This window comes from Azolla caroliniana, unplaced genomic scaffold, assembly GCF_043228905.1.
Source record: "Azolla caroliniana isolate FFs.n. ecotype wild unplaced genomic scaffold, voAzoCaro1.0.p SCAF_1, whole genome shotgun sequence".
NCBI lineage: Eukaryota > Viridiplantae > Streptophyta > Polypodiopsida > Salviniales > Salviniaceae > Azolla > Azolla caroliniana.
In genome coordinates, this window is record NW_028230436.1 from 4,394,220 (window position 1) to 4,412,268 (window position 18,049).

The window sequence follows — 18,049 nt, forward strand, 5'->3', positions numbered from 1 at the left end:
TTAGATGGGAATTCTAGAATCCCTAGTCAAATGTCGGTTTTAAAAATTTTAACTTTTAAAGAGCTCCACTTTTTAGCATATTGACTTATATATTTAGATTTAGTCTTGAAATTCTTCCAAAATGCTTGAAGAAACTAGCATAAGTTGCAATTCACGAGATATACTTCATATGGAAACTTGAGTCAATGTCTAGAAGGCCTTTAATGAACTAACAAGAACACATATGTTAATTAGTATTTATGCTCTTAATTGCATTTGTATATTCTGTGGGACTGCCTAGCGTCCCATCAAATATGGTGGGGGGTTGGCCGCTTATTGCAATTATGCCAGGTGCAATGCTCAATCATGTGGGGAATATATGTTGGCTATCATGGCAGATCCCATTTGGCAGATACGAGCATCAGGAGGAGGGGATGACTTTGGTGATAAAAGCACAAGACGTTTTTATCTCCACTATCGGCAATGCACACTCAACTCCTCTTAATGACAAAGCTCAAGTTGTGTTGGAATTGGTCAGCCCAATAACCCTTTGGATTCTATGGAAACAACGATGTAGACGGGTCTTCTCCAACCAAACCGCGCATCCAACAATGTTACTGCAAGAGATATGGAGTGAAATTGTAGCCACTCTAAAGAGCCAATATGATGGCCTCAAGGGCGGCTCCGATGTACTTGAAAGACAACGAATAACCTTCATCCAACAATGGTCATCCTCTCCCTTTCTTGAGTCAGTAGGTCTATTACTTACATCTCCAATGATATAAATGCCGACTTTCTTGAACTTGTTCAATGAAGGTTGTTGAAGTTTCTTAAACATTAGGAGACCCATTATGGTCACTATTGGGGGCACTTAAGAAGACATGGCAAAGTAAAATTGTCTGCAAGATGTGTAGTATGGCTCTTATATTATAGGAACTACGTATTGAATCTTGATAAACCCATCCGATGGACATGACATATTAAGACAACAATGTAAATATAACATACAAATACAAGACACATGGATCTCAATCTAGGAATCTAGATATATTGAGTATAAAGCATTATGAAGGGAGTTGCGACTTGTTTTCAAATGTATTCATGAATCAAACTTTCAAATTTCATGCGATATATGAAGGAAATCAAATGTGCTATAAAACTTGACATCTATAACAAAAACTGACATGCTAGTGTTCCTCATCACGATAAGATATGACCCTTACAATAACTTATCAAATGAGGCTTATTTAAATTGGAACACACTAGTAATGAATAGTTTTCATGAAAATGTTCAATTATTAGGGGGGATCATCAACATGATTCTCATACCATCTCCTTGTTTTTAGTAGGAATGTAATTCTGATACCTCACAAACTTGGCAATGAAAAGGATAACTTTGAAGTCAGCATAAAAGCTCAGAGCTCAGTCCACGTCGTTAAAATAAGGTGGAGACAACACCCGATTATAATACAAATCAAGGAAGAAAAGAATTATACTGCAACTAAGGATACATTAGCCAAGATACTTAAAAAATAAGATGGATATCACGAGGAGTGTTTTCCATAATATGGTCGGAGAGAACCAACCAACGAAATAATTATCCTTGATCTTCTCTACAATGTTGAACATTATAAGATTGTACAAGCACCATGGAGTGTCCACATCCTCAATAACCTAGTACCATGGTGTGGGAGATCGTCGGTTTCCCTCTACCACACCTAGCTATCCTATTGAACACCTGGCATATTCCCACAATCAAAATGTTAGGACCTAGTACTTTGTACAACCAACCACCAAGGTACCTCTATTTATGCGAGGAGTAATTAGTAACCTAGCACACACTAAAGGTCATAATGCTAGGTCCTTACAAGGGAAGCATAATGGGACAATGGGCTAGCAAGTTCTCTTGTTGCCAACAAAACAAACATTGGGAGGCGAGCCCCTACGATGAGAGCGACGCTTGAAAGTTGACATGGGTGGCAGGTAGCCACGATGATCCGGCGATGAAGTTTTGGACGGTGAAGTCATCCGCTTCCTCCATGGACATTGTGGGATGGACACCCTCCCATGTGACACGACCCGATGTTCCGGCACCAGCACCATTGTTTCCATACTCGCCATAGTAAACCGTGTCGGTGTACGGATTACTGGGATCCCATGGCAACCAGCCAGGCGTGTCAATCACATCCGAAACACTACATTGCATCCACACCGTGCGTGAGTAGGCACGCCAAGGCCGGCCGAAATAGCTTTTCACCGTAAAAGGTGAGCTCAATAGTTCTTCGTCGGCCTCAAGGGTACACAAATGGAAGCTAAAACCGCTCGGATCGGACGCCACGCTTCTCCCTTGAGCGGTGAATGTGTTCTTTTGCTTCGGCATCGGGCGACGCCCCAAGATTTTGCATCTCTGGAAGACCGCGATTGCATTGCCGAAGATGAAGTCTACGGTACCCGAGATGATGCAAGATGTGTAGAATTGTCGGTTCGCCAGCGCGTAAAGTGTGTCTTGGTAACCTTCGAAGCTACAAGAATCGAAGACCGAGTGGTCGGAGCTCACTCTGAGTGCCACTGCTTGGTGCCCGCTCGGCCCTGCCGTGTTACGGAAGGTTATCTTTCTCGCGATGAAATTCGCACCGGATATAGCTACAACAAATGTCAAAAACCATTGATTAGGTTGATGAGGTTAGTACATACTTGAAATTTAATTAATGGAAAAATAGTGAGGTGAAAAAACCACATAAAAAGTCACACCCACATGTTAGACACCGTCTTCACTAGGATCAGGACTCCCTGTAGATCTAAGTTTAGGACCAATCATGGATATGTATGTTTTGTGTCGAGGTGGAGTGCATGTACTTCTATTGACAAAAAGGACTCCCCGTAGATCTAAGTTTAGGACCAATCATGGATATGTATGTTTTGTGTAGAGGTGGAGTGCATGTACTTCTATTGACAAAAAGAAGAAGTTAGATTTCCTCATTACTATTACATAGGTCACTTGAGTTGAAATGCAAGGGAAAAGCTATATTTGTATCTTCGTAAAGTAGTTGTGTTTCATCAAATGTGTGTTTAGAATTCCAAAGATTGCTAGTACACCTCATAAAAGGGCATGTTCTTTTGTCTTATACGATATAATTCCTAAACCTTCTAATGACTCATTCCAATCCAAAGGGGAAACGAAATTTGTTTGTTCACGGAAACACCTTGTAGATTGATGTCATGTGTGATCACCTTGTCGTAGATTTGGTCTCAAGAAGTGTACAGTTGCAAAATGAAAACCTAGGAGTGGGTTGGTTGAGTGAACTTTATGTTGTTGCTTCATTTACCTATTTCTAAACTAGAGGCGAGATGCTTGAGAGAAAATAATGTACAAGGTGGGTGCATGCTGTTGGAACATATAAAGGTTGGAAGCTGGCCACTAGATAATCATGTAAGAAATGTGATATTGTAAATTATAAATAAATGTAAACCAATGTAGGAAACATGACATGAAGAGAAAGCCATGGAATGTTGGGGGGGTGAAATTTAAGGATTTTGCTTTATAGGTCATCTTTTTTAGTTTGACCCCCTTGATATGGACAATTAGTTGTTTTGGACTTTTGATTGAGAGGGTGGCCGCAAATAAATGTATGTATAGCCAAGTAATGTATGCACCATTCTAAAGCAAGGAAGGCCCTAAAGGACATTCGATTGATTAAGCAGATTCACATCATGAACCTCATTAATCTCAAAGCAGTTTCACACACACACACACACGAGAAATACATCAAGAAATGGAAGTCCCAAAGTCAGACCATGGTTCAAAGGTTGAGTATGTACCCACGGTGGCGGAATCGTAGGTGGTGTAGCCGTTGCCATTGGATCGGCTACCAGTGATGATGGTCTCCCCGATGCCATCACCAACGAGGGTCAAGCCGATCATGGATTTGGGGACGATGAGGGATTCGTAGTACACACCTTTCTTGATGTAGATGGTGAAGCGCCCCCCCACATTACTACTACTAAAACTACTACTACTACTACTACTACTACCGTGGTCATAGGTAGAGGCCACATTGTCCAGGGCGTCTTGGATGGTCCCATAGTCACCAGTCCCATCTTTTGCCACAACTAAATTCACACCGTTTTTGCTTCTCTTTTGGCCATCATCATCGGACGGCCACGATTGAAGCCATCTCCTGTCCGGCCCCGTCAGCCAATCCGGGAAGCGGACACCCTCCCCCTTCCCGTCCAACAGACGGCTTCCGCCGCCACCCTTGCGATGATGATGATGATGATGATGCAACGGACGGCCCCGATGAGCCCTGCCCACTAGCTCCGTTATATGAGAGCCATACAATCGACGGCCCACGCCTGCCCCCGCCGGCCCGGCGTTAGAGATGGCGTCCACCAGCCCCAGCGCGATGACCACCGCCTTGGACACTTGGTTTAGCTCGGAATCCTCTCGGAGATTCTCCGCCGCTAGCTCCGGCGCATTTCCGCCACTTGATTCTGAGGCCTCCAAGCTGCTGCTGCTGCTGTTTCCACCGCCGCTAACCCCCAACAGCCCTGTGAGCCCCTCTTTACACGCTAATTGGAACCCCATTGTACCGCTCAGCTGCGATTTCACTTCTATCAGCGATGATCTTAGCGACGTTAAGCTCAGCTTCTCGAGATTATACACGGAGGTGTTGAGTTGATCGGAGGATAGATCCATTAGCTCTATGCAGTTGTGGAATGCTTGCAAATTATTGGACCTAATTAGTGGCGCTGATGATGATGATGATGAAGGGGAGGATGCAGTCGATTGATGAGCTGGGTTGCTACTAGCCACAGAGGCCAAAGTAGGGGCTAATTGTTGAACCAATGCGAGGGCCAGGCGGATGGTGGTGGCTGCCAAATGGAGGGGGTCCGCCGACAGGGTGGAGCCGGCGGCGGCGGAGGAGGAGATCAACCAATCGTAGCAGAGATCTGGGTAGGTGGTGGCGTTGCATGCAGAGCGGATGGCGGAAGAGGCGTCGCCAGTGGGGTCGTGGGAATGCGAGGTGGCGCCGGCCGAGGAGGAGGAGGAGGAGGTGGTGGCTGCGCGGATGGCGAAGGTGGCGGCCAAGGCGAGGGTGGCCATGACGGCCAAAGCGGAGCACAAGACAGTGAAGAGGCAGCGGGTCCGCGAGTATCTGTGCCACGACAGGGCGGCCATCAGGTCTTCGTCGGCATCATCATCATCATCATCGTGGTGGACGTGGAGGTAGTGGCCAGGAGGTGGTGATGAAGATGCGTCAGGGTGCCCGCCATTATTTTGCTTCTCCGCTGACGGAATATCACTCGTGCCGCCGCCGCCGCCGCCTCCGACTGTCACGTGATACGCCCGCTTCATCACCCCATCACGTGACACGCGGGCTTCATCACCCGCTGGCTCGCCCCACGAATTGTGCCCATTCACACCCCCGCCACTGAAAATAGCACGTAAAGACGAGAAACTCGGGAACCATCGGGAAGTGGATGTGTGAGGGGCTGGTGTTGGTGTTGGTGTTGCTTGCATCTCCATCTACTAGAAATGGAGAAGGTTTGCTCTTATGGAGGATACACACACAAAAAAAAAAAAATCAATGCTCTATATGTTATATATATATATAGAGAGAGAGAGAGAGAGAGAGACCCTTCTCTAGGATGTCCAATCTCTATATATGTATTTATATATAAGTTTGTGTGTGTATGATCTATTATTGGCCTTTGTTTTGTTGTTTTTTTGGGGTGAAAGGGGAGGTTGATTCAAAGTCAATGGTAGTATTTGTTGTTCACAGGTTGTGAGTAAGTAAATGCCAACTCATCTTGTCTATGTATATGTGTTATGCCATTCATTCTATGTGTGGGTATGTTTGTGTGTTCCTCCCATAATTCTCACTAATAATATTCACAATATTGCTCCCCATAACTACCACCTCTCTTCATCACCTTAACATCAACATGTATAATATGAGTGGGTTCATACGTTTGGATGCAAATCCTCCCCCCCCCCCCCCCCCCCCCCCCAAACACACACACCCATCTCTTCCCACCTCCACAAAGCCATATATATTCTGGTTTCTTTCAACAACAAAGACTCTAGTTCGAGCTTGCATATGTACTTGCAACATGTTTGCAGTTTGAGGCCTCGCAGGGAGGGTGCCTTGCTTTCACTCTTGGTTGTCATTGTTGTCATGGTCGCACACATTGCACATGAAATCGTATCCCACTTATACACAACCTCCACTCATCCTAGAGAAAAGGCATCACATCTACTTGTCACTGTTTAACAATCCATGGACCACTCACAAAATGGCGTGATCAATTAAATTGACAATCGCATTGTTGTTAAACACATTTTGACACTAAGTAATTTTGTGTCATCTAAATAGCTACAGTAGCATGAGTCATCTATAAAATCCCTTTTCTCATTGACATGTTGACATGATAGGTTCTCATACATATGCATTTTAAACATTTTTGTTTTTTTCTAACCATTCCTAATAAGGTATGGAAGACTAAATTTAAAATATGGACAAGGTTCTTGAAGAAAGGTTTAGAATTTGGTTCACTAGTGTTTCTCTATTTGATGGATAAGTCTTACGCAAAATTCTCTCCCATGAAATCCACTTCATTTCTTTAAGTTCAGATATTGGTAGAACATTACCTCCATACGGTAAAAGAATACATTTATTCCATTTTAAGTATATTTTCTTCTCATCAACATCTAAATATGGAAACAAAAGGAAATCATCAATTTGGTTCACACACACACACACACACCCCCTCTTGCCATTCTAAGTTCCTTACCCACACAATCTAGATACCTACTTCTCAAGTGGCTCTCACCTTCCTTCACTTGCTTGCTTCCCTCTCGCTATATATATATATACATATACATATATGTGTCCAATGCTCTGTAAATAAAAAAATCCCCTAAGTTTGATGGCATGTCATATATTGTTATTGAGGAAGCCTTCATTTCACTTCCACGCCTTTGGTTCCATCTTTCTTGATTTTGAAATATCTAAGCTAAGTTCATATGTATGAGGACACCTAGCTTGTATGTGTGTGCTTGCATTGATGCAATTATGCACGAACAACGTTTGTACTTGTTGTCTTTTCTAAACTTTATGTAAACATCGATATGAATGGTAAGAAGGTTTGACTTTGGTTCCTATAAATGATTGTTCATCAACATTCTATGGACGGCATATTATATCAGAGAATTGCAATAAAACAAGTCACTTCCTGTGGATGTTGTGCACACTTGGTGACATGGAGAACCATGAACTTAATCAAATAATGATCTTAGGACAACATGGTTGAGTTTTCCTAATGAGATCACTATGTCAATGATACATTGAATTTTCCTAATGTGATCATTATGTCAACGATAAATAATTTTTTGAATTTGTCAACACATTTTCAAGACAACAAATTATTGCCCGACAATGAGAATGGGAAAAGATATAACCACATACTTTGGGATGGGATTAAATGTCTTCTTATTGCATCCAAAATTTGAATTCAAAAGCATATAGCCATCAAATAAATATATACAAATTTAGAATTCAAAGGCATGTATTCATAAAATAACAACTACCATCATATTATTTGCTTTCCCTGAAATTTAAGGTAACTATACCATAAAATCTTATTGTGGATTGACTATCTCTCTATATATTATTTTTGAAACTTGTTGTAGAAAACCATTACTTGCTTATTAGCTACAATTTGAGCCAACCTTATAATTGTTCAAGATATGCATCATGTCATAAGATGGCAATAGGTTATTCTTGCAAGTAAATCTCTATGAATTAATAGGTTATAATTTTTAACTCTTTTTGCACTAAATAGGTTATTCTTGCAAGAAAATCTCTATGAATTAATAGGTTATAATTTTTAACTCTTTGTGCACTAAATATTACAGTAATTTCATAAGTTTCAGAAAAAGAAGTTCAATCACAATGTATAGGTCGAATATACACAGATCCCCTTCACTATGCAAACAGGATTCACGAAGGTGTCAACGCAACCTATAGCCATTATTCAGACTGTGTACAAGAACCAAAGAGCATGGCGCTTCAAGCAATCATGGAAAATAATGTTGTCAAATACTAAATGTTTGGGATGTGAAATAAAATAATTTTGAAGGTTGAGAATGTGAACTCAAATAATTTCAAACAATAAACGCTATAACATGGCATTATCTATAAATTGTAGATGAGCGCAAAATGAAGAAGCATGTTAGTTTATGGGCAATATTCTTTATTACACTTGTGGAACCAAAGCAACCACAGACGGTGATGTCGGAGTTTTCAAACTTACCAACGAGATAACAGCAGCACAAGATTAACCAAACAGAAAACGCAATTAAAAACTTTGACCAAGATGTAAATAAACTGGTGACCAACACAGAATGCACTTCGATCATTAAAAGCACTTAATTATGCTTTACTCATAAGAAGCCCGAGTTGGCTGTGATGGGTTTACAATTTGTCACTAAGACAGTGAACTCAGTAAGCCATTGGTTTGACATCTATGCTCTGGTATTTCTTCAGAGTTTTACAGCAAATGGTGAAGGGACTTTAAATTGTTGATTGCATTGACCAACAGCTTTGCCCTTTGATTAGGTGTTTAAAACTGACCTTATGCTTTTGATGTCAATGTTTCTGTAGTTGAAACTATGATTAGATTACAGGAATAGCTAAACTTTTGCTTTTTGCTTTTGTAGTTTTATATGCTTTTTCCTGTTCACAGCCAACTTTTTACCTAGAGCTCTGTTTTGCTTTTTGCTTTTGCTCTGGAATTTGGGCTTCATCTTTTTGATGCAGGTAATACTTCTGCTTCTGCAGCTCAGCTTTGGCTTTTGCTTTTGCTTTTGACACAGCTGAAAACTGTGATCGCCTGGGAGCCTTCTGCTTCTGGTTCTTTGTTGGCTACCAACAAATTATTGTCTGCAAAATCAGTAATAACACGTCTAAGTTCCTTGCTTTACATTTAGTTATTAAACTTTTTCCGCTGCAGTCTTTAGTGAGACATTTATTTCTCATAACAATTCACCTTATGCTTGGGACAGGATGGATGCTTCATGACCAGAAACTTTTCAGCTTTGAAATATGTGAAAAAGCGCTCACCAGGTAAAGACTTTCCAATTTAGCATAGAATCTCTTAATATGCTGTGAGCTTCGGCATTGATACACATTGCAAGGCTCCCTGAATATAAATAAAGTGTTTTGTCAATATCACCAGAAACTATATCAAAGTTAGTAGCATATATATCCCGTTGCTATTAAAAGAGTGATGGATATATCTTATGTTTTTTTCTTCGTTACCTTGTCATAGGTAACCTTGCCAATGGCCATGGGGTTCCCTGGCTCAGACAAGAGCTCTTCGATTGCTACCTTGGCACTCTTAAAATGGACTGTTTTTTTCAGGTTTTGCTTTGTTAATGCCTCTAGTTCTGTGACAAACACAGCCATCACGGGCCGATGGTCTGAAAGGGTCAATTCTTGCCTTCCATATGACAACTGTTGTAATCCTTCCCCATGCCATAAGATACGATCACACCTGGAATTCGAAATTTATGCATCAGATTATATGGCCTAAAGTTAAAAATGTAAAAACAAAGCATGGTAAATAAAACAGAGCAAGGAGATTTACCATGCAGGTGTGCGTCGTTTCTCTCCTGCTTTTGCATTTTGTCCAGAGTACTGATGAGAATTAATTTCATATTTGTAAGTGGGTGCAAAAGATATGCCACCTTCATGCCATCCCTCAAATGTATGAGCTGTCCGCATTTCTTTCCTCAGCTATTATCAAGCCAAACAAGAATGCTGCAATTAGTCTAACTATCTCTCTTTCTCAGAGCCATGTCAGTTAGGGGTGGCCCATGGATTTTACATCCCAGGTGCAGGCTTTTTTTTCCTTCTTGACTAATGTGACTCTGTTTATTCTACTTAATATTGAATTTGGAAAATAGCAGAGCACTACTTTACCTGATCCCTGGCAAGAAGAGCTGTCCAGTCCTCTCTTGCCACAAGAAACCGGACATCACTATCTGATAGATTAAGGCGATAATTGAGATCCCCAAACCAAATAATTCGGCTGCAGCAAAGGAGATCAACATATATCACTGGATTAGATAGCTGTATATGAGCATAGTGTGTACATGCAAATTGGATTAAATATAACTCCAAAGCCACTTACTCATGCTGAAATATGGTCTTTGGGACTTCGATATGACCCTTCTTTGTCAAAGGAAAGCGGGTGCGTCTTATAATTTCCAAAACATCAGCATTCCTCCGTAGCTCGTCTCCTTCCTTACCCCCAGCTGTGAGGTGGGTACAGATGAAACAAAAGCTTGTTCCATGAAGAAGCATACTCACTGAGATAGAACCCTGTAAAAAGATCATAATAACCCTGATGAGACTCCCATTTGAAGCCAGAATAGCTAATCAAATCTACCTAAAGACAGAAAAAAACTTGAGTGAGAAAGAGGAAATACCTTGTTTCCTAAGCATCCCATTATACCAAGACCCACACTGGAAACTGTCAAATTATGTATGTGTCGCCGCAACTTCCTTCTCACCCAGATAGATATATGTATACCAACCATCTGCTTGCTTGCAACACGGACATAGCGTGGCCTCTTTTTTACAGAATCATAATCAGGGGTCACTATAGACATTGATGTCAACAATGGCTTGAAAAGAGCCTCATCATCAGTAGATCCTGCATCATGGATAGGATCACGGGAAGATAACCAGTTCAACGGTTCAGAAGTGGCTCTATCTAGCCTTAACCTGTTGAGACCAATACATTCTGTCCTCCTATACACGCCAACTAGGTCAGTTTTTCCATGATGATCACCTTGTTCGTTTGATGATGAGAATGAAGGCATGAAGCTGGTCTCTTCTTCAATCAGAATGTGGTCAGAATCCATCTCGGTATCATCTAGGGAAGCCATCTTCTTGGAAGGTGATAAAGGAGCACTATGGCATTTAGAGTTTGTTCTTTGCCTAGGTCTGTTCAGTGTCTTCCTTATCAGACTTTGCCATTCAGCTGTTGGAGCACTATCTTCGGCAACAAAGACATTGCCCGCATTCAGGGGTACAATCTCTTGAAAGCTGCAGGATAAAACAGAAAATATTGATCAAATTAGCTGCTAAATTTGCTCCATGTAAAAGAGTTTCATAATAGATGAACCATTCAACCCTCTTCTTCTAAAAAGCCTTTTTTAACTTTGCTTATTGTTTTATCTTGGTTATGACATAGAACATAATTAGCTGTGATTAGCATAAAACATTCATATTGGATGACCCTTTGCATATTCACTTTCTCTCATCCTTGGTCTCTTTGCTTAAGGTTACACAAGAGTTACATGAGTGTTCTCTGATGATATTTAACACAACTTGCAGTTATTTGCCAGTTCGTAATAACAGTATCTGATAACTTACCCTACAACATAGATATCAGCAGGGTTATCCAAGTCCAACCAATCTTTTAGATCCAAATCAGGTGATGGTGTTCTTGCACCCACGTTCCATGTGCCTACAGTAATTCTGCACAATTATGGGAGATGTTAAACGAGGATGCAAGATGTTAAAATTTTAAAATTTTCCAATACAAAGCCCTAACAGAGGTTTTGGCCTTTTGCCAAGCAGGAGAAAGCCCACTTTTCGTCATTTTTCGCTATGCTATTCAACGTTTTTAGCTTATACAAGAGAAATGGATACTATCATAAATAATGTTATCTTGAAATCATAGGCCTAACATTACTCAAACTTCTTGTGTGTCCTTGAATGGCATGGCATACCTCAACTCATCTTTGACCACAGAATGTCTATGTGGCTTTTCAGCTTCATGCCCCTCATTGGTCTCAGAGTATCTTCTCCATGGTAAATCTACATAAAGGAAAATGACTTGGATCAGAACATAGGGTGTACATACATTCTCTTAGATTCAAAGCAAACATCATAGATATAAAAAACGTAATATAATCCAATATATATCTGTAGTCCAACTTAGATAATATACAGTACATAGCACATAGCAATAAAAAAAAGACTCACCATCATTACCATCTTTTCTAGAAACCAAAGGAGATGGCTTTCGATGTGTGCATCTTTTCAGAGGGTAATCTGAAAAAAGACTATTCAGATTCAGGAAACAATTTCTGAATTCATGGATTACGAAGAAGAAATTATAGCAGACTATTGCTGTGGTACATAGTATATACGCACCCTCAGATTCAGATTCGTTTTCACTCTCAGTATCAAAATCTTTGTCTTCTTCATGCTCATCAGCACTGAAGTCATCTCCAGACTTAATGTTAAGCCACTTTTTCATCACCATCCGAGGCCATAGAAGCTGCATCATTAATGATATCAAGTAAATTAAAACAATTGCCTAATCTTTCACATATAAAAAAAGGGAATTCAAATATGTCAGAACTCATAGCAGGGAAACCTAAACTTTCGCAGAGCATAAATGAAACCATAGCTATCTTTCACTAGTTCATAAGACAAAACTATATTTATCTTCACAGATTACCAGTAGTCAACCCTAAGATTTCTTACATAGAAAAAAAATGCATCCCTAATTCCACAGAATTAAATAAAACACAAGCACTTTTCAGCTTGATATAATAAAAAGAAACCATAATTATCTTCTAGGAAACACAAAAGGAATCCCTAATTATCTTTCACAGACTGAAAGGAAGCTCTGAACTTACAACTGTTGTCCACAGAGGTAACCGTATGCATAAATAAAGTATTTTCTAATTGACAGAACACAATACAAGCACTAATCTTTCATAGAGAATAAGACGAACATCTGATCATCTTTCACAAATTGAAAAAGAACCCATAACCTTTCAAAACTCAACCAATTATAGAAGAAGGAAAGCATAATATTCCACAGAGAGTACTTACAGACCTTTCACAGAAAGAAAAATGAAACCTTAATCTTCCTGAACTCAACGAAAATCCAGCTATTACAGACCTAGATTTTCTTTCAGAAAAAGACCCAGAATTATGCATAAAGAAAGCACTTTCGACTGGACAGAACGTAATGTTATTAAAGGGAACCCTAATCTTTCAAAGAAAATGAAAGAAATTCCTGCTTCTCTTTCACAAGTTGGAAAGGAAACCATAACCTATCAAAATTCATCACAAGAAGTAGCCACAGTATTTCTTTCACAGAAACAACCCTCGTTTCAAGAATTATCTGCAAAGAAAATTCGTTTTGACGTGAAACAAGAAAAGAAAGCCTAAACTCTAACGATAAAGGATAGTGAAAGGAAAGCTTAACATTTCTTTGCCCAAGAAAACAAAATCCTAGCACTTCCCTGATGAAGAAAGTACATAAAGACCTTTCACAATCGAACAATGAAATCCTAGCCTGTCAGAAGTCGAGGAAAAGCCAATTTCTAATAGACATAGATTTTCTTTCAAAGAAAAACCATAATTTCACAGAATTATGCATAAACAAAGCACTTTTCGGCAGGACAGAACATAATGTCATTAAAGGGATCCCTAATCTTTCAAAGAGAATGAAAGGGAACCCTGTTTCTCTTTCACAAGTTGATAAGAAAACCATAGCCTATCAAAATTCATTGAAAGAAGTTGCGTCAGTATTTCTTTCACACTAACAAGACTAATTCCAAGAATTATATGTGAAGGAAACACATTTCGACCTGAAACAAGAAGCCTAAACTTTCACAATAAAGGTTAGCAAAAGCAAACCCCAACATTTTTCTGACCAAGAAAGCAATGCAAGCAATTCCCTCATTAAGAAAGTACAGACAAGCCTTCCACAGATTAAACAATGAAATAATAGCCTGTGAGAAGTCATGTAAATGTCAATTTCCAATAGACATAAATTTTCTTACAGAAAAAGACTCATGATTCCACAGAATTATGCATAAACAAAGCACTTTCCGATGGACAGAACATAATGTCCTTAAAGGGAGCCCTAATCTTTCACAGATCACGAAAGGAATCCTGTTTCTCTTTCACAAGTTGGAAAGGAAACCATAAGCTAGCAAAATTCATTGAAAGAAATAGCATCAGTATTTCTTTCACAGCCATAAGCCTAATTCCAAGAATTATCTGTAAAGGAAACACGTTTCGACCTGAAACAAGAAAAGAAAGCCCAAACTTTCACGATAAAGGATAGTAATAGGAAAGCCTAACTTTTCTTTGGCCAAGAAAGCAAAATCCTAGCAATTCCCTAATCAAGGAAGTATATACAGACAATTCACAGATCGAACAATGAAATCTAGCCTGCAGAAGTCAAGGAAATGCCAATTTCTTATAGACATATATTTTCTCTCAGAAAAAGACTCATAAGTCCACAGAATTATGCATAGACTATGCACTTTTGGATAGGCAGACAATAATGTCCTTAAAGGGAGCCCTAATCTTTCACAGAATGAAAGGAAATCCTGCTTCTCTTTTACAAGTTAGAAAGGAAACCACAATCTATCAAAATTCATCGAAAGAAGTAGGGTCAGTATTTCTTTCACAGTAACAAGCCTAATTCCAAGAATTATCTGTAAAGGAAACACGTTTCGACCTGAAACAAGAAAAGAAAGCCTAAACTTTCACGATAAAGAATAGTAAAAGGAAAGCCTAACATTTCTTTGACCAAGAGAGCAAAATCCTAGCCTAATTCCAAGAATTATCTGTAAAGGAAACACGTTTCGACCTGAAACAAGAAAAGAAAGCCTAAACTTTCACGATAAAGAATAGTAAAAGGAAAGCCTAACTTTCTTTGACCAAGAGAGCAAAATCCTAGCCTAATTCCAAGAATTATCTGTAAAGGAAACACGTTTCAACCTGAAACAAGAAAAGAAAGCCTAAACATTCACGATAAAGGTTAGTAAAAGAAAAGCCTAACATTTCTTTGACCAAGAAAGCCAAATCCTAGCACTTCCCTAATCAAGGAAGTATATACAGACATTTCACAGATCGGACAATGAAATCCTAGCCTGTCAGAAGTCGAGGAAATGCAAATTTCTAATAGACATAGATTTTCTTTCAGAAAAAGACTCATAATGCCATAGAATTATGCATAAACGAAGCACTTTCCGATGGACAGAACATAATGTCCTTAACGGGAGCACAATATTTCACAGAGAATGAAAGGAAATCCTGTTTCTCTCTCACAAGTTGGAAAGGAAACCATGACCTATCAAAATTCATTGAAAGAAGTAGCGTCAGTATATCTTTCACAGTAATAAGCCTAATTCAGAAGAATTATCTGTAAAGGAAACACGTTTCGATCTGAAACAAGAAAAGAAAGCCTAAATTTTCACGATAAACGATAGTAAAAAGAAAGCCTAACATTTCTTTGACCAAAAGAGCAAAATCCTAGCAATTCCCATATTAAGAAAGTACAGACGAGCCTTTCACAGCTCGAACAATTAAATCCTAGCAGTAAAGAGTCGAGGAAATGCGAATTTCCAACAGATATGGATTATCTTTCAAATAAAGTCACATAATTCCACAGAATTATGCATAAACGAAGCAATTTTCGACTGGACAGTACATAATGTCATCAAAGGGAGCCTAATCTTTCAAGGAGAATGAGAGGGTTCCTCGTTCTATTTCGAAGTTGGAAAGGAAACCATAACCTATCAAAGTTCATCAAAAGAAGTAGCCTTAGTATTTCCTTCTCAGCAATAAGCCTAATTCCAAGAATTATCAACAAAGAAAACACGTTTCGCCCTGAAATAAGAACTTAAACTTTCACGATAAAGAATAGTAAAGCAAAGCAAAATCTAGCAAATCCCTGATCAAGAAAGTACAGAAAAGCCTTTCACAGATCGAACAATGAAATCCTATCCTGTCAGAAGTCAAGTACGGAGATTCTAACCTGCCAGACACCAAGAAAGGTTAAAAATAAGATGTCACGGATAAAAGAGAATAGAATTCTAAGCTTTTCGCAGAAATCTAATCCTATATGGATGAGAAGTTAGGCTATGTTAGAGACTAGGAAGGGAAGAAACCCTAATTATCTTTTATGGATCAGATGAAGCAGAAACGGATTGCAAACAATGTCATGAAGATGATGATGATGAAGCAGGAGGAGAATGAGCGATTCTGTTTACCTCTCCCCGTTTCTTGTTGTTCCGTTGCTTAGTAGATGTAGGCATGTTGGCCATTCAGCTGGAAAGCCTTCTTCTCCTCTTTCTCTACAGAAGGCAAGAGATAAACAGAGCAAGGGAGGGAGAATGCCTCTAGCCTGTGTGCCTGAGACAGATGAAAGGCGTGAATGAATGGAGGAAGGAAGGAGCTAGCTATGTATATGGAGGAAGGAGAGAAAAAGAGAGAGACAAGAGACGGAGACGGAGATGGAGGAGGAGGAGGAGGTTCCTAAAAAAATACGAAACAAAATCAATGTCTGAAGGAGAGGGAGCCTGGAGATTTTGTATTATACATATATATATATATATATGAGAGAGAGAGAGAGAGACGGAGAGAGGACTGAGCACAGAGTAAAGACAGAGAGAGAGAGATAGAGAGAGAAGGGACCACAGACAGAAGACAGAGAGAGAGCTGCTGAAGCAGACACTCTCTATGAGTCTCTCCCCCATGGAAAGGGAAGAAGGGGGGGCCATGTTTGTGTGTGTGTGTGTGTGTGTGCCCGGGGTGTGTGTGCCCGGGTGCACGCACGAATGTTATGTTTCTCGGCTAGACAAGGGCCACCCGTAGACCAAATGGTAATATGATGTTGTCCGCCGGTGGTACTCACGAACCGGGCGGACAATGCAAGCAGCATCACGAGACTCCGCGAGTTGCTTACACTTGACCCCTTTGTGATGAGGAGGCGTACAAGTGCAATTCGAACACTGAAGAAGCTCATCTGAATGAAGCAATGCAGAACAAAAAAAAAAGGATCTATCTACTGATACAGCCTCCTTCGTCAAAAAGAGGAAACACGAAAAGAAAAGAGTGTGTACCACAAAGAGCAAAGAGAGCAAAGAGAGAGAGAGAGATGGATTATGCTAAAACAAAGCATTGGCCAAAAAAGTACACCCAATTATTTGTGTCAAATGGATGGCTTCCACAATCTTCTTGTGTGTGTGTGTGTAGAGGATTTCTAGTTTTTTACTCTCGTTCTTTTTCCTTCATTCGCACCTTCTCAAAATCTCTCTCCAACATTATTCATTCAAACTTTTATTCCGCACGTTTTCCTTTTTTCACAATCGCCTCCTGCCTTTGATTTTAGACTTGACTCTACAACATTGCTCTCAAGATCGAGTCAATTTCAATTGTGTAATCTCTTCCAAAGTCAAAACTTTTTAAGTTGTCAACTTTAAAATCAAGCTTTTGCAAAATGATTAAATTGATTTGTTGCAAATCTCTTATGGCAACATGAAGTATCGACATATGCTCATGCACGTGTGCATGAATATGTGTTTACATTGGTATGCATATCTAAAGATGTGTTGATTAAAACGATTTGTTGCAAATCTCTTATAAGTGCATGATGTAGGACACATACTCATGCATGTGTGCACGACTATATGTTTACATGTGGCATGTATATCTTATCTACACATTTAAGTACCCAAACAAAATACACTTACACATGGCTTAATCCAAAATATTACATAGCCCTATGTGTTCAATGACCCTTGCATAAGACTTTTCAAATGACGAACTAGATTGGATTCGACTTTTCATTACATATATTAGTTTCTAATGTAGATTATCCAAATTTGATTAGCCAATGTAACCAAAATCAATGGCCCTTGCATATCTTTTGGTTGCCATAAACAATACTTATAATTGACCACTATTTGGCTCTATATCAAACTAACATGCCACATGTATGTATGCAAGAAGTGGCTATTGGGCTTTGTCATCAGTGACATACGTGTTGTATCTTATGTCTCCCATGTTGAGCCATGCACACACAAAAAATGTGTGGCCTCAAAGGCTACCAATATAAACCAATGATATAACCAATGATATACCAAAGGGGTGAGCATGTTTTCGAATACCCTTAAGATGAACATGTGCAAATCCCTCCATCTTTCTTTTGGAAGTAGTGATACTATTAATTAGAT

At 39.6% G+C, this 18,049-nt stretch overlaps 2 protein-coding genes across 5 annotated transcripts; both read right to left on the reverse strand.

The window, feature by feature from the left end:
* Window positions 1-1,903: 1,903 nt before the first annotated feature.
* LOC147868470 (uncharacterized) lies at window positions 1,904-5,506 on the reverse strand. Its single transcript, XM_087339549.1, has 2 exons — window positions 3,799-5,506; window positions 1,904-2,622 (listed from the first exon to the last, which is right to left on the reverse strand). The coding sequence occupies exons 1-2, from the start codon at window positions 5,504-5,506 to the stop codon at window positions 1,922-1,924; spliced, it is 2,409 nt and encodes an 802-aa protein (XP_087195675.1). The 3' UTR covers window positions 1,904-1,921.
* A 2,897-nt stretch (window positions 5,507-8,403) lies between these two features.
* On the reverse strand, window positions 8,404-16,228 carry LOC147868471 (type I inositol polyphosphate 5-phosphatase 4-like). Of its 4 annotated transcripts, none has more exons than XR_015529799.1 (12): window positions 16,085-16,228; window positions 12,213-12,339; window positions 12,042-12,110; window positions 11,786-11,873; window positions 11,427-11,531; window positions 10,475-11,096; window positions 10,177-10,367; window positions 9,966-10,074; window positions 9,631-9,779; window positions 9,318-9,537; window positions 9,031-9,183; window positions 8,404-8,924 (listed from the first exon to the last, which is right to left on the reverse strand). XR_015529799.1 is itself a non-coding variant. In XM_087319630.1 (12 exons), exons 1-11 carry the CDS (start codon window positions 16,136-16,138, stop codon window positions 9,139-9,141), a joined length of 1,794 nt encoding a protein of 597 aa, XP_087175756.1. In that variant the 5' UTR covers window positions 16,139-16,228; the 3' UTR covers window positions 8,404-8,924; window positions 9,105-9,138. The 4 variants fall into 4 exon arrangements, 2 of the variants coding, with proteins under 2 accessions (XP_087175756.1, XP_087175749.1); XR_015529792.1 differs by having other exon boundaries at window positions 9,303-9,537; window positions 16,085-16,227; XM_087319630.1 differs by having other exon boundaries at window positions 9,105-9,183; window positions 9,303-9,537.
* Window positions 16,229-18,049: the final 1,821 nt, after the last annotated feature.

Excerpts from the sequence above, each read along its gene's own strand:
- LOC147868470 (XM_087339549.1), bottom strand. The coding sequence starts at position 5,506 with ATGGAGATGCAAGCAACACCAACACCAACACCAGCCCCTCACACATCC. Across the intron at positions 2,623-3,798 it reads CTACGATTCCGCCACCGTGG|CTATATCCGGTGCGAATTTC; the intron begins GTACATACTCAA and ends CATTTGTTGTAG.
- LOC147868471 (XM_087319630.1), bottom strand. The coding sequence starts at position 16,138 with ATGGCCAACATGCCTACATCTACTAAGCAACGGAACAACAAGAAACGG. Across the intron at positions 12,340-16,084 it reads ACAACAAGAAACGGGGAGAG|CTTCTATGGCCTCGGATGGT; the intron begins GTAAACAGAATC and ends TTAATGATGCAG. Across the intron at positions 9,538-9,630 it reads AAACGACGCACACCTGCATG|GTGTGATCGTATCTTATGGC; the intron begins GTAAATCTCCTT and ends TTCGAATTCCAG.